Source organism: Psittacula echo, assembly GCF_963264785.1.
Source record: "Psittacula echo genome assembly, chromosome: 18".
NCBI classification, from domain to species: Eukaryota; Metazoa; Chordata; class Aves; order Psittaciformes; family Psittacidae; genus Psittacula; species Psittacula echo.
In genome coordinates, this window is record NC_137754.1 from 2,041,836 (window position 1) to 2,056,717 (window position 14,882).

General features: G+C 49.2%; 1 protein-coding gene across 1 annotated transcript in view; it reads left to right on the forward strand.

The window, feature by feature from the left end:
* Positions 1-14,113, forward strand: part of ARHGAP32 (Rho GTPase activating protein 32) — a gene marked incomplete at both ends in the record, with an annotated part of 100,817 nt that extends 86,704 nt beyond the window's left edge. Inside the window, 10 exons of the mRNA XM_080631585.1 lie at positions 136-280; positions 1,308-1,390; positions 3,330-3,437; positions 4,022-4,167; positions 5,811-6,012; positions 6,751-6,896; positions 7,841-7,915; positions 8,327-9,181; positions 9,832-10,736; positions 11,864-14,113. Of these exons, the coding sequence (XP_080487711.1) occupies positions 136-280; positions 1,308-1,390; positions 3,330-3,437; positions 4,022-4,167; positions 5,811-6,012; positions 6,751-6,896; positions 7,841-7,915; positions 8,327-9,181; positions 9,832-10,736; positions 11,864-14,113 (4,915 nt within the window). The remainder of the gene's footprint in view (positions 1-135; positions 281-1,307; positions 1,391-3,329; positions 3,438-4,021; positions 4,168-5,810; positions 6,013-6,750; positions 6,897-7,840; positions 7,916-8,326; positions 9,182-9,831; positions 10,737-11,863) is intronic.
* Positions 14,114-14,882: the final 769 nt, after the last annotated feature.

The following is a 14,882-nucleotide window of genomic DNA, read 5'->3' on the forward strand; positions in this document are numbered from 1 at the left end:
GCTTTGGGCACTAAGGGCTCATGTTTTCCTGTTGATCAGGAGCTACTCACTTTTCTTGACTGTAATTTGCACTGGTTTTTCTTTTCATCCCTTCTTTCCACCCCCCTTTGCCCATTTTCCTGTTCTCATTTCCAGCCACGAGTTTGACTCCGAGCAGATCCCTGACTTGACAAAGGATATTTACATCCAGGACATCCACTGCGTGGGCTCCCTCTGCAAACTGTACTTCCGTGAGCTCCCGAACCCTCTGCTGACCTACCAGCTCTATGAGAAGTTCTCAGTAAGTACCTTTGGCTTCTCACTTCAGCTCCACTTCATCCACATGGAGAAACACTGAAGAGGATCCAGCAGGAAGCTGAACCTCTTAACACACACCTTTCTTTGTCTTTCTTCTGTTTAAGTTGGGGGTTTTAGATCAAATCTGCTCCTCCTTTAGGTTTACTACCATGTGCTGTTGTCCCCTGTGCCACACCATCTTAATTCCAGCTGCGGGGCCTCAGGTCGAGGCTATTGGGACATAAGTAAGAATTCCCCTCTCGTTTGCCATCCCCCAGTGATTACTTGAACATGACTGAGATTAGAAGCAAGCACTGCTTGGAGCTGGAGACCCTCTGTAAGGAATTGCTCAGTTGTTTTAAAGGTGATGATTCACAGCCTTCCTGGAAGGAGGGAATGCGGATTTCTCTTTCCGGTCTTACCTGCAGTAATAATTGCTGCCTCATTCCTGCTTCTCTGTGTGTGTCCAAATTCAACAGCAGAACAAATTGATTCATGTCCAGCTCTGTATTTTTGCCCCCATTTATATACACAGATAAAATAAGCCCCAAATCCCAGGCAGTGCATGTAAAATTACTTGTTTGCACCTGCGTTACAAAGATAGCTTTAAAACCAATCAGTCCCTCAGTTCTTCCCCCCTTTTTTCATCCCTGTTTCAGAGCACAAAGGGACCTTCCCCACCTCTTGTTCCCTTTTAAACATCTGGGCTGAAAGGCTCCATTTTAAAGTCTGATTCTGAAAGTCTTTATTTCAGTTTTCTTACTATAAGTACTGAGGTGCCAGTGTGAGTTGTCCTGAACAGTTGGACTTGATCTTAAAGGTCTTTTCTAACCTCTTTGATTCTGTGATGCTAGAGAGTGGCCCAGATCTTGATGTACTTGACCTTTCTCACATTATCTGTGTGCTGCTCTGTCCCCAGAAGGTAAAGACCAACATGATCCACCTCACTGCTGCAGAGGCCACGTGGATCCAGACCATGTGTCAGGTATTGAGTCTTATTTGCAGCTGAATCCCTTCCTGTCTCATTCCAGGATGCTGTTTCTGCTGCTACAGATGAGGAACGGTTGGTGAAAATCCATGATGTCATCCAGCAGCTGCCTCCTCCTCACTACAGGTCAGTGTCATGATGGGTTCCAGCTCAAGTTTGCTCCTTAGCAAACACTGTCTCCTCTGCATAGTCTTATTTGCCTGCCTTGGAAACTACGTTTGGAGGCAAATACAGTGTTGCAGTAGACTAATTATAATATGGGGTTTAAAAACACCAGCTAACTGTAATATATTCCAACTTATTATTAACTAATTTATAAGTTATTGTGTAGCTCACAAATTAGTTACTAATTTGTGTTATTAGAGTGTAAGTAATTGTGTTTAATCCTCAAGGCCATGTTAATAGCCTTGAGTATTAAAAGTTATGGTAAAAAGGCATTAGACACAAAAAAGATGGTGATTGGCATTAATAACTAATATAATAAATATGATAATGAGTCTTTTAGTAACTAAGTATTGTAACCGGGTGTGCTAAGTTCTCTTCATCAACTATGTATTCTAATGGCTTGGTGCAACTCTTAAAGTTATTTGGATATCAATAACTACTTATTGTGTAAAGAATGTTAAGCAAGCAACAAGATAAAGCAAAGTAAATCAGTGCTAATTTATGCTAATTTATCCAAGTAAATGCAGACGTACTTGGATGAGGAGATCTGGTGATCAGGCTGTATGCAGATTTAGACTAATACATTGAAATGAGGGGATCTGGTGATCTTGGTTTTTAGCTCATGCAGATTTATACATATACATGGAAATTTATGTTAATGATACTAATTTATGCTAGTAGATTGAAATGAGGAGGACCTTCCGTGTTCTGACTCTGTGCAGATTTAGGCAGAAATATTAAAATCTTATGTTAATGCATGATAATTTATGCTGAAATTGAAATGAGGGGACCAGCTACTCTCATGTCCCGCCTGACTCTATTCAGTAGTATGAGGATTTATGTTAATGCATTCTAGTTTATGCTAATATATTGAAATGAGGGGATCTGTTGATCTTGTTTTCAAGTTCTGTGCAGCTTAATGGGGTATGAAAATGTGAATGTATTTATGATTAGATACTATGACTATTTGAATCATTGTAATGTGTGGTGGTTAGCTGGACCACTGCAATGCTGTTCCTGAGTGCTATTACTGTCTTATATGTTACTTCAATATCAATAATTAACTCTGTGGGCATTCATCTGAACTAATCATTGTTAACTAATGCGTTATAAGCTATAACTGTGTGTGTTAGTGTGGTAGCTGGTACTTTGTGTTGACTAATGGTAATACTCTGTATATGTTAACCAAGGGGATAGGGCCTTGAGGGGACCTCACAAGTGATCTCCTTTTCTCTAGTGCATTCCACCTTTTCCCTAAAATGCCTCATCATTTTAATGGGGTGAACAAAGACTTGGAGCTTGTGAGTCCTCTGTGTGTGGTGTAGCCCTAGACCAGAGGGGGGACATGGGAGACACCAGGATGCAAACCAGTGTACAAAGAGGGAGACTTCATTGTTGCGCTGCTCTATGCAGAGAAGTTCCATGCAGGTTCCATGGTGTGCTAGAGCTCTCCATTTTATTTCCAGCTGGAAACATCCATCCTCACTCCAGGCCTTGTCCCTGTGAAGTTTAACCTTTATATATATGTATATATATATATGTATATATATGCCCTGGAGCAAGTAATTTCGTAAGTACACTCAGACACAGTGGAGTTTTGTGGCACAGTGTTACAGTAAAGCAGCCAAGCAGTGAATTTCCAGGGCACTCTGCTTCTGGATCCAGCCCTTGGACTGAGTAGCTGTTTCTTGAGCCTACACAAATGAGGACAGACACCCCCACCTCAGTGTAATTATTTGCTAAAGACAACTTTACCATCACTCTTAGGGTACATAGTGCAACGTTTTCTTTCCTGGGAGCTGTCAAACCAAAAGAAACTAATGAAGTGGGGTTTGTTTTGTAAGCCACAGCATGGCTCTCCTCATCCGTGCTGAACATTGGCCTATCTCCTCTTTTCCAGGACACTGGAGTTCCTAATGAGGCATTTGGCTCGTCTTGCTGATTACTGCTCCATCACAAACATGCACACCAAGAACTTAGCAATTGTCTGGGCTCCAAACCTCCTGAGGTACTCTTTGGCTTTTCTCCCCCATTTCAATACAAGATGAGGTTTTATATTTATATAAAACCAGATAGCTGCTTTCCAGCAAAATCACAGCTTTCAGCAGGTGAGGAAGAGCTTCCTTTCCTCTATCCAATGCGCTCTTTTCCTTCTGTGAAACCTGCTAATGGGAACGAAGCACAAGCTCAAGGCCAGCTCCTGACCCAACAATGTAGTTCAGCCACAACCCTGGCGCCTGTTGTACTGATTCCTGGACTGCTTTTGTGTCCAGCCTGAGAAATGTGAGAAACCTGAGTCATAGATTCCCCTGTGGACACTTAATTAGGGTAGGCTCTTTTCTCCTTGCTGGCAATTCACCCCGTCAAATCTTGTCAATTCAGTCAAATCAATTCAGTCAAATGATGTCTTGTTTGAGTTTGCTGCTGTGAATATTGGGGTACTGGCTGGGCAGGGTCAATGGGAGACATTCCCTGCCCCTGAAGTCCTGCCTGAGGAACCAGGCACAGCATGCCAAAGCCTTACCCACAAGGAGCACATCCTCAAGTGTTCTTCTGGCTGTTGGTGTTTCATTTCCTCTGCCTTCTCTTCAGATCAAAGCAGATAGAGTCTGCCTGCTTCAGTGGAACCGCTGCCTTCATGGAGGTGCGCATCCAGTCAGTGGTTGTTGAATTCATCTTGAACCACGTGGATGTCCTCTTCAGTTCCAAGCTCAGTTCAGTCATACGGGATGGAGCAGGTGAGTGGCTTCCTCCAGGAGCTGCACCTTGATCAAAAGAGGTAGCAGGTACTTAATGGGCATCTGGGACATTGAAAATACATTTGTTCTATAAGCTAAAGGACAGATTTCCAGGCAAATGCAGCATGGTGTTAGAAACTGCTGTTAGCACCTTTCACAGAAGGCAAGGATGCTCCACATAAGCATGCATCTTAATGTTTGGCTGCTGCTTTTATGTTCTAGCACTGAGAAATTGTAAGGAATCTCCTAAACCTTTGTACCCATTGCTGCCTTCCCTTTCTTTTTAAAACCATCCTTAAGGATGCTCCTGCATGTCCATTTGAGCTGCCTTGCAGTACCACACCATGCCTGATGTGTCCACCCTCACCAGCACCAAAGAGAAACAAAGCAATTTAAAGCAAGCTTTCTGTATTCAGTAATGGAATACAGAGTAAGTAAGGAACTTAACAGGGAATGCTTTGGCCTCTGCTGTAAGCATACCCATTCCATTGAAAAGGAGCAGAATGGCATCAAGGAAGTTTACTCTCTGTTAGCTCAGCAAACTTAGGTACCACGAGCTGTTACTACTCCTAAGCACCAGTCAGGCTGTACCATCTACTTTGATAACCTGCCTTACCTATGAAATGTACTCATCCTTTGCAGGTACAACCACCTGTGGGGTACAGATAGCTGGGTTTCCAGTGTATTTACTGCTCCCCCTTTTAAACAACTCCTCTTAGACAGCAGAGTTGCTCCAAGTCCAGCTTCTGTTCCTGCTGGAAGGCAGTTTCAAGTCAAGAAGAGCCAGAGGTTAACTTGGCTGAACAGGAATAGGCCACAGCAGGCTGAGCGCTGCCAGGGCAAGATAAGCACACTAAGAATCAGAGCCAAATGATTATCCAGGCTTAGAGTGGAGCGTCGAAATTCAGCTAATTGTTCAATGACTTGGTCATTCACAGTCAGTGTGCTCTGACACAAAACTGGCAGGGAGATGGCTCAGGCTCTTTGACAGCAGATGAGCCAAGAGCAGGCAAGGCAGCATCTCTTCAGTGCTTCCAGGAGCCTGGCTTTGAGCATGGCTCCTTACCCGCTTCCATCCCTGAGAGGTGAAAGTGGTATTCCCAAGCCTGCTTTAAGCCACTTCAGGTAAGGCAAAGAGAGCTGGAACCCAAACTTCACCTGGGATAGCATTTACAGCTAACACACCCTACAAAAGAGGTGGGGTGCTGCAGAAATAGCAGTAGGAAAGGAACTAACGAGCATGTAGATGCAATGGAATCCTTCCCCCCCGACCCCTTAACTCACACACAGCACTTTTGTTGCACCAAGAGGTGGAACCTGGGGCTGACCAAAACTGCGTAAGAATGAACCCATAGCTTTCTTTACAGGCTTTTGCATGCAGGTGGACCTTAAGGAAGGCTTATGTTCATGTGGATTTCTAACCTTCCTGCTTCTTAAAAGGCACTAAGCTGCTCTCAATTATGTGTATTTTTGCTTGTCATAACCATACCTCTAACAAAAGGGTTACTCTGACCACGTCTTTCAGTGGCTGTGATAACAAAGCTTTAGGAAAACACAGCACCTCCCTAGACACACAGAGCAGAGCTTTGATCTCTGTACTGCTGTGTTCTGATTCTCCTGTTGCCTGTGGTTTTCCCTTGCAGGGCACAGCTCTTTATCACGGCCCAAGTCTCTCTTGGTGTCCTCTCCTTCCACCAAGCTGCTCACACTGGAGGAAGCCCAGGCACGGACACAAGCCCAGATCAACTCTCCCATCGTGGCAGACAGCAAATACATCGAAGTGGGAGAAGGCCCTGCAGCTTTACAGGGGAAATTCCACACAGTCATAGACTTCCCATCCGAAAGGTAGGGACGAGTTTCCTTTCCACCATGTGTCATAACTGGTTTGGGGTTTTATCACAGCAAAAACTTGCCAGTATGGACTTAACACTAATCATACCTGGAGGAATGTAGCCAGTTTTTCCACCTGCCTTGGACTCTATGAGGATTCAGCTTAGGTCAGCTGTCTGCTGGACTCAGTTTAGCCATGTAATTTCTGTGCCACTGCCACCTCTTCAGCAAGGTGATTACATGTATAAAACTATGTTGTATGTGATGCATAGAGATACCTGTACTAGTCACACATACTGACATGTAAGTGAGGTGAACACCTGGAAACATGGGGAGATTCCAGGTTTCAGGACTGAGTGCCTGGAACAAATCCAGGTTCCGCTCGAAATGGAGCAGTTGAATGGAAGTGATGGCACTAAATATGGCGGTGGGAGGAGGCAGATGTGATTTTACAGCATCAGCAAGAGATGCTTTCGCAGTGCATAGAGAACTGGTGCATCTGCCAGCTAAATAAAAGCCACCCTTTCACTGTCGTGCTGTACGAGTATGGAGCTTAGCTCACCTGCACCACACCAGAAATCTACCCAGCAACACTTCAGGGCTGAGCTATAAGAATGAAAAACATCCTCAGCTATTGGAAAGAGGCCGAGTTTCTAAGCTCAGTAAACCAGACAGTGCTAATAGCAACCGACCAGTAACGGGAGCTAAGTGCAGGTTCCCCCTCCAGCAGTTTGCCGTATTTTCTCACTCCAGGAAAAGGCCTCCCAGCAAGATGAAGAAGTCTCCAGTTGGCAGCTGGCGTTCCTTCTTCAACCTGGGAAAATCTTCCTCCGTGTCCAAACGCAAGCTGCAGCGCAATCCCAGCGAGCCCTCAGAAATGAAAGCCATAGCCCTGGCAGGTGAGGCTGCGGATCCGGCTCCCAAAACGCAGGCTTTCCAGGAGGGCATACTTCAGATTTGCAGTGTGCTTTTATCTCCTTCTAGCGTTCGAGTCGTGCATGACACCTTCAGCTAACTGCTCTCTTTCCTAAAGGGATCTCACGATAGCTCAGATCTAGAGCACACACCTCTTAGCGCTCTGTGAAAGACCATATGTGGGCACCACTGTAATAAGTCTGAGTAATTCCTTATGACACTTACTATGAAATAATAAGTTCTGTCTCCCTTTGCTGCTCTCACAAGACACCAGTTAAAGTAAGTAAAGTCACTTTTCCACAAACACCTTCACCCCGAAAGCGTAACTAGAGGTGGCACCCAACCGCTTTTTATAGCCACATCCAACGTACATAGGCGGCTGCATTCTCAGCCCTTTCCATGTATAGTTTACTGTCTCTTTCCCAATTTAAAAATAGCAACAATATATTCTTGTGGTAAAACACACCACAAATCCCTAAACACCGGCTAGCAAGGACTTTTATCCCATCTTTTACCTGGTGCCATTTCCAAATTAAGACTGTGGTAGTATAACAAACACATGCTAGGAATGCCCTTATGGCTGTCCTCTCAGAGTGCTGAAATCACACTTGTTTAGTGCTCATCAAACAAGTTGTGTAAATGTTACATTCTTCACCATTTTTAAGGGGTTTTGTTTGCCAGCAGGAGCCAACCCATTACCATGGGTACATCCAGACAGAGCCTGCAGCAGAGTGACGGGAGGGTTGTTTCCCAACCTGTCATCTGCAGCAGTTACTATTTAGGTGGGTTACTTTTCCCTGGTCTCTAAAATAAGCACAACTGTTACCGTTGCCAGAAACCTGTTTGTGGGTTTCCTGACAGTGTTACATGGCCAGATATAAACCACTTCCCTAACTCAGCCTTTCCATATCTTGCTGCATTCCCTCAGGTGGACGAGGAGACAGCGGGACTCTTCGTTCAGCTAAGAGTGAAGAATCACTCACCTCCCTGCATGCTGTTGATGGTAAGACGAGTTGTACCTGCCCTTTTAACCTGTGTGCATTTAAAAAAGCAGTTTGGCATCACTGACTGCAGATTTTCATTTCCAGCCCTCCAGTAAAAGCTGGAGTTGCTAACTAATGAAGCAGCTCACTGCTGCCCAGCACAGATGGGTATCACAGAGAAAGCCTTAGTTCTACAGCACACTTAAACTAGTTTTGCTTGTGCACACAGCTTAGTTCCAGACTAAATCAGACCAGACTGTTTGAGCAAACACAATAAAGAGCTACTGCTAACTACATTGGGTTTGTGTGTAAGAGTTGGCCAGGTGAGCATCTCGCACACTGCCTTAAGACTACTTCAGAAAGACCACCAAACCATCACCTCGTGAACAATAAGATTTGACACAAACTCATCTCTGTCTACCCTTTTCTAGGTGAATCTAAACTCTTTAGGCCCAGAAGACCTAGGTCCAGTAGTGATGCATTGTCTGCTTCCTTCAACGGAGAGCTCTTGGGAAACATGAATCGCTGCAATTCTTACGACAACCTTCCCCACGATGACAGCGATGGGGATGAGGGGCTCATCCATGTCCCTGCCCTCATTTCTCCTCGGTCTGCTGAAGATGTTGACCTGAGCCCACCCGATATCGGAGTCGCAAGCCTGGATTTTGACCCTATGTCTTTTCAGTGCAGCCCACCCCAAGCAGAGTCCGAGTGCCTGGATAGCAGTACCTCCCTGCTGGAGTCCGTTGGCATAAATAAGGAGAAGCCAAGCCTACTAAAGAAAGATCTAGAATCAGGCAGCCAGTCGCAGACACCAGGCAGTGCCACGAGCTCTGAGCCAGTCTCCCCTTTCCATGAGAAGATGAGTCCCTTCTTCACTCTGGACCTGAGCCCCACAGAAGAGAAGAGCTGCAAACCCCCCACGTTCTCACCCAAGATGGGCCGGAAACCCATCATATCTCCACCACTGACTACACCAGAACCCGTCTCCTTCGCGCTGCCCAGCCGCATGCCAGAAGCCACTGGGGCAGCGCCCGTCACATCCAGAAACTCCTCTGCTTCCAGCTGGAGCAAAGGGATTGGCATGACTGAAATCACAAACAGGTCCCCAACCCAGATGTCCTTGCCCCTGAAAAACAGTGAAACAGGAGCAGGGGAAGGAGCCCATCAAGAGCTACAGCACACGCAGCTAGTGGCTGCTGGCAAAGCAGAGTTGGCAGAAGAAGGGGAGAGACCAATGTCAAGCAGTCAGAATAAGACTGTACCCACTGGACACACACAGCCAGGTACAGTGCATTTTCCTCCATTCTTTCTTTAAGTTCCAAAGGGGACCTGCTCTCAGAAACGTCCTCCTCTGCGTGCCTTTTAGGAGAGGGGATTGCCCGTCAGTTCTGATCACAAGTGTCTCGCAGGGCTGTGCAGATCAGTAAGGTCTTAACCTCTGCCTTCTCCCTACATCACACAAAGCACATAATACTCTATATACCGCTTCCCCCCGCCCCGCATCCTGTCATACGTGAAAATCTCTAGCATGTCCTTCTAAATCATTGCAGCCAGCAGACCACGTAAGACTTTTCTTTGTTAAATTAAAAGTCTGCCAACACTCGAAGAAGGGACCTTTTTGCCTAAAACCTTATGATCAAAATTGTGTAAAGGGTTATCTCATTCTCTGCTTCCTACCTCTCTAGAAATGCAAGAGGAGCCTTTAGACAATCTCTTGTGGTTCCCCCCCCCTCTTTGCGATGAACTGCTGTGCTGTTGAGCAGCGTTTGCATTGTGAGACACGAGCTCTGAGTCGTGTTTCGCCTCAGAAGGAACGGCCACTGTGAATAAGTGTGGAAAGCATCTATTTTTCTATAGTAGGCATTACGGTTAGGTCACTCTCCTGACTGGGTAACGTCAAATCAACTCTCTCTCTCGATTTTCCCCCCATTAGGAGCAGTTGCCCTCGACTCCCCCCAGGATCCTGTTCCCGTCAGTTCTGTGTCTCTTATCCCTCCTCCTCCTCCGAAAAGCGCAGCGCGCATGCTGGCCCTAGCGTTAGCCGAGTCTGCGCAGCAAGCGTCCGCCCACTCTCAGAAAAGGCCAGGAGATGCTCATGCTGAAAGCACAAATTATGGAGAGGCTGAAGCTGGCACAGCTCTAGAAAAGCTCCATCTCTCTGCCGGTGCTCCAGACAAGCTCCACCTCTATACTGGTCTGCCCGAGAGCCGACTTCACTTCCAGACGGGTGCACCAGTAGAGCAGGATTTCCAAGGTAGCAGCAGCACACCCGGGGAGCAGAACCACCCACCGGGTGCACCTGGAAGCCAGGACCCCCTTCCACCTCTCCACACCCCTGGGGACGTGCCTGGCAGCAGAGATGCAGAGCAGGAGCAGTCCAGCTTCCATCCTGGTAAACCGGGGGACCAAGACCACTTCCCCTCCCATGCTGGGGACTGGGAGCACACCCCCCTCCACCCTCCTGGTGCACTGCCTGACTGGGAGCCACCAGCAGCAGACTTGCCTGTAGATAAGTCCCAGCTCCGCACCTGTGGGGCTGGGGACAAGCACCACATTCCCATCTGCACAGCTGATGACAAGCTTCAGTCTCCTCCTGTCCTAAGTGCCGGGGAGAAAACCACCCCGGCCTCCCTGCCGTACTTAGCACCCATCCAGACAGCAGCAGCTGAGCCTCAGCGGGCACCGGCGGGTGCCACCACAACGCAGGCAGAGGTGGCGGTGCCAGCCCCGCGCACAGCACCGAGCAGCCAGCCCGCCCTGGCACAGCGCCACGATCCCCAGGCAGCAACGGGACAAGTGCCGGTGGCCTCCGCTAAAGCACCCAGTGCTTCCAGTCAGGTATGTGCATGTGCCACCCCCAGCCTCTCATGGGCTTGTAATCATAGGAGGCTCAGCTCTGGGAGAGTCCCATTCCAAATGGCACAAGGCAGGGGAGTCACAGGATACTGGGAATTCCACCAGAGCCAGGCTTAGAGGAAAGCAGTGCAGGATTTCCTCAGGGAACACCCAAGTATAGAATCATAGAATGGTTTGGGCTGGAAAGGACCCTAAAGCTCATCCAGTTCCAGCCTCCTGCCACAGGCAGGGATGCCTCACACTAGACCAGGTTGCCCAAGGCTCTGCTCCAAGTGGCTTTGAACAGTGCCAGGGATGGGGCATTTACACTTCTCTGGGCACCCTGTGCCAGCACTTCAGCACCCTCACAGTAAAGAACTTCTTCCTTATATCCAAACTGAACTGCTCCCCTTGGCTTTAAGGAAATAAAAGAGTATCTGCTGGGGTAACTGGTACAGGGAATGCTAGTTCAGAAGTGCTCAGAACCAAGTGAGAACTTCTGCATCCTGTCTTGTGGCAGATTTTCCAGCACTGGGCACTCCAAGATAGGGTGCAAGGACATCTGGTCTAGGTCATGCTTTGCCTAGAAAGGTTGGACCAGATGATCCTGAAGGTCCCTTCTAACCTGGGATTCTAGGATTCTGCACTGAGACTGACCATACCGTCAGATTCCTTGCATGAGAGTTAGACATCCACTCAGAAATCCAAGCTGCTGCAGCCTGCCTTAAGCACCATAGCCACACTTAAGGAAGGGATTTCTGCTGTATCACTTGATCTGCTCACCAGAGTGTGAGGAGTTTAATTCCAGATGCATTTTCATTTGATTAAGTATATTTGTAAGCAAAACACTGTGTAGAAGTTTTAACCTGTTGCTATAGACAGACACTTCCTCCGCTTGCCCTAGATTGCCACTTGTGGTGGGTCCCAACACCTCCCAGAGGCACCACCAGCCCCTTGCTCCTCCGCTCCCAGTGAAGGGGGTGAGCTTCCACATCTCCTCTTTTCCAGAAGCACATTAGCTCTGCAGAGCAAACCAGAACTTAAACTGAACTAATCCATACTAGTATCTGTGATTTTAAGCATAGAACAGGAGGGGGAAGACTTGTGTCTAACCAGTTCTTTCTCTGTAGGTATGGGGCACAGCCGCACCTGAGAAGCCACCGGAGCCCACGCCTGGCTTTGTCTCAGAAGGCAGTTCCACCACCCGCTGCTCCTCCTCTTCTGTGCCCACGGGTCACCAGAGCCATGTGGAAAAGCCTCGGGAGATGACGAGGGCTCCCCCACTGCACCTGCGGTCTGAGTCCGTCCCTACTCACTCCTCCTACAGCTTCACACCCCCTGTCCCACCTGTGAGAACACTGGAGAGCAAGATCGCTGCCGCCATGCACTCGAACAACGCAGACCCCATCAACAACTCCAACTACCACACTTTCCTCTCTTCCTCCATGCTGGCCTCTTCCATGGAGGAAGCGCTGCTGCCACCACCACCACCGCCCCCTCCTCCCAAGCACGCTTCCCTGCAGACCGTGTACGTGCCGCATCCCAAGCCAGAGAGCATCCCTGAGCCCTCTGGTCCAGACAGCTACCTGCACCACAAGCCAGCTTCCGTCCACCAGTACAGGCCCGAGAGTGTTCCTCCTCACATGTACCACAGCAAGCCTGACCAGCACCAAGCCTACCCTCCTCGCTCCGAGACAGCCGCGTCCACGGGCACTCGCTACAACACCTACACCACCCAAGGGAAGAGCACCTCTGCCCTGCACTCCAAGCCTCGCAGGGAGTTTGTGTCCTCCGTGAGCCCAACGGGCCTGCGCAGTGCCGGCTATGCCGAGGATGCTCCACCCTACCCCACCATCCGGAGGGTCCAGTCTTTGCACGTGCCCACCCCTGCTGCCACCGCTATCCGCTCTGTTCCCATTTCGCGGACCGAGGTCCCTCCAGATGATGAGCCAGTGTACTGCCCGCGGCCCCTCTATCAGTACAAGCCATATCAGCCCCACTCCGACTACCACGTAACTCAGCTGCAGCCTTACTTTGAGAACGGGCGGGTACATTACCGGTACAGCCCTTACTCCAGCTCTTCTGCATCCTCTTACTACACCACTGCTGATGGGAGCTTTTATGACCTGGATCCCTACAGCACCGTGCGGGTCCGGCCTTTCCACCCCCTGCCCAGCCGAGACTTTGCCTCCTATGCCTCGCGGCTGCAGAGCAAGGGGCTGTACCGCTACCCCAGCTTGTCAGCCTACCCTCGGGGTAGCCTCATCGGCCACCTTGCAGGCAAAGAGCACAGCTTCATCAGTAGAGACGTGCCACCTGCCCCAGACATCAAGCATATGTACATGTCCTGGGACCTGGAGGACATGGAGAAGTACCGCATGCAGTCTATTCGCCGGGAGAGCCGCACGCGCCAGAAGGTGAAAGGGCCGGTGATGTCCCAGTATGATAACGTGGCCCCACTGCTGCAGGAGGATCTGGGAGGACTGGATGTGATACACTTGCGCAGCAAGTCAGATCCTGGGAAAACTGGCCTCCTCACCGTGGCAGAAGGGAAGGAGGGGAGGTACCCGGCCAAAGCAGCTACGCCCGAGGGCGAGGAGCGTTACTACATGCAGCACCCTGAGCCAGAGCTGGAGAGATCCCACTACCACGGGGCCTATGGGAATGGGCAGTCAGAGAAACCATCCCTTCCCCAAAAGCAGAGCAGCATCCGGAACAGGAAGCTTCATGAGCCAGGCTGCGGCACAAACGAACACAGGACGCACTTGCAGCAGGAAGCGAGCCATAGGCAGCCTTCTGAACCCAAAAACGGGCCTCCTTATGCTGATTACAGGCCCAAAGGTGGCCCAGAGCCCTCTGAGCGCATCGATTACCAGCACGCGGGCAGCAAGTACATCCCAGGGAATCAGGAGACCCTGAGACTGAACCACAAGGAGGTGAGGTTGGCAGAGGACAGGCCAGACTTGGAGAGGTCTCGAGGCAGACCCACCGCGTCCATGGAGAAACACTCCAGAGACTGCTATAAGGAAGAGGAACACGCTGCCTCCCCCATGGCACCGCCGCCCAAGCCCGAACGGAGCCACAGCCTCAGAATGCAGCACCCCGACCCCATGGAGAGGGACTCAGCCCTGCTCTACCCTTACCAAACCCTTGGGAAACGCCAAAGCACTATGACTGTGGTGTCCCAGTATGATAATTTGGAGGATTACCATACCATGCCTCAGCACCAAAGAGGGGGCTATGTTGGAGGAGGGGGGTTTGTGCCCCCCAGTTTTACCCATGTGCACAGTAGAACTTATGCCACGGCGCTCGGCCAGGGAGCCTTCCTCCCAACGGAGCTGTGTTTGCAGAGGCCTGAAACAGAGGTCCACGTTGAGTGAGTTGGTGGGGGGGAAGGTGGGATAGAGTCTAAGCAGCCTCTGCTGGACAGTGGACTGTTTTATTTTTTCAGTGATGGAAAAAAACCCCACAAACACAAACCAATCCTGCCCTGATGAGCAAAGCAAGCCCCCCTGCAGCACCCCAGCCCCACCACTCACTGTTTTTATGTAGTAGAGATAGAGCTTTTCCATGTAGTTTTGAGACAACTGGAATGATAGGGCAGACTCTTGGCACACAGACGTTGCCAGAGAGGCCGGGCAGAGCTGAAAGAGATGCTGTTGTGGCAGGGGGGGAAGGAAATGCTTTTCCTTCCCCACATTTGCCATTGGCAGTTAGCGCTGCGTCCTCCCCATGCATGAGGAACTGTGCATGCAGCTCTTCTCCCTTCCCACTGCCAGCTTCTCAGCAAGGGGCTCCATACAGGCCTTGGAAAACTGATGTTCTGCCCCCAACAAGGTTACACAGCAAGAACTGGATGGGGGGGAAAGAATTCCCAAGTATTTTCCTGATAAATGCTGAGGTCTCCTTTGCAAATTAGTGCTTAGGCCTCGTGGATCCATTTCAATTGCTTTGAAGTGGGTGGGAGCCAGTTTTCACTTGAAGCCTGTGGAGTAGGCTCTGAAGCAAGCTCAGAATACAACACACTTTCTAAATTGCTCACTTACAAGCTGTTTCTGACTACAGGAAATCAATTACTTGCAATTTCTATGGGAGCCAAGTAGGGCAGTTTGCATTTCGCATACCAAAAGAAACAACACAAAACCACAC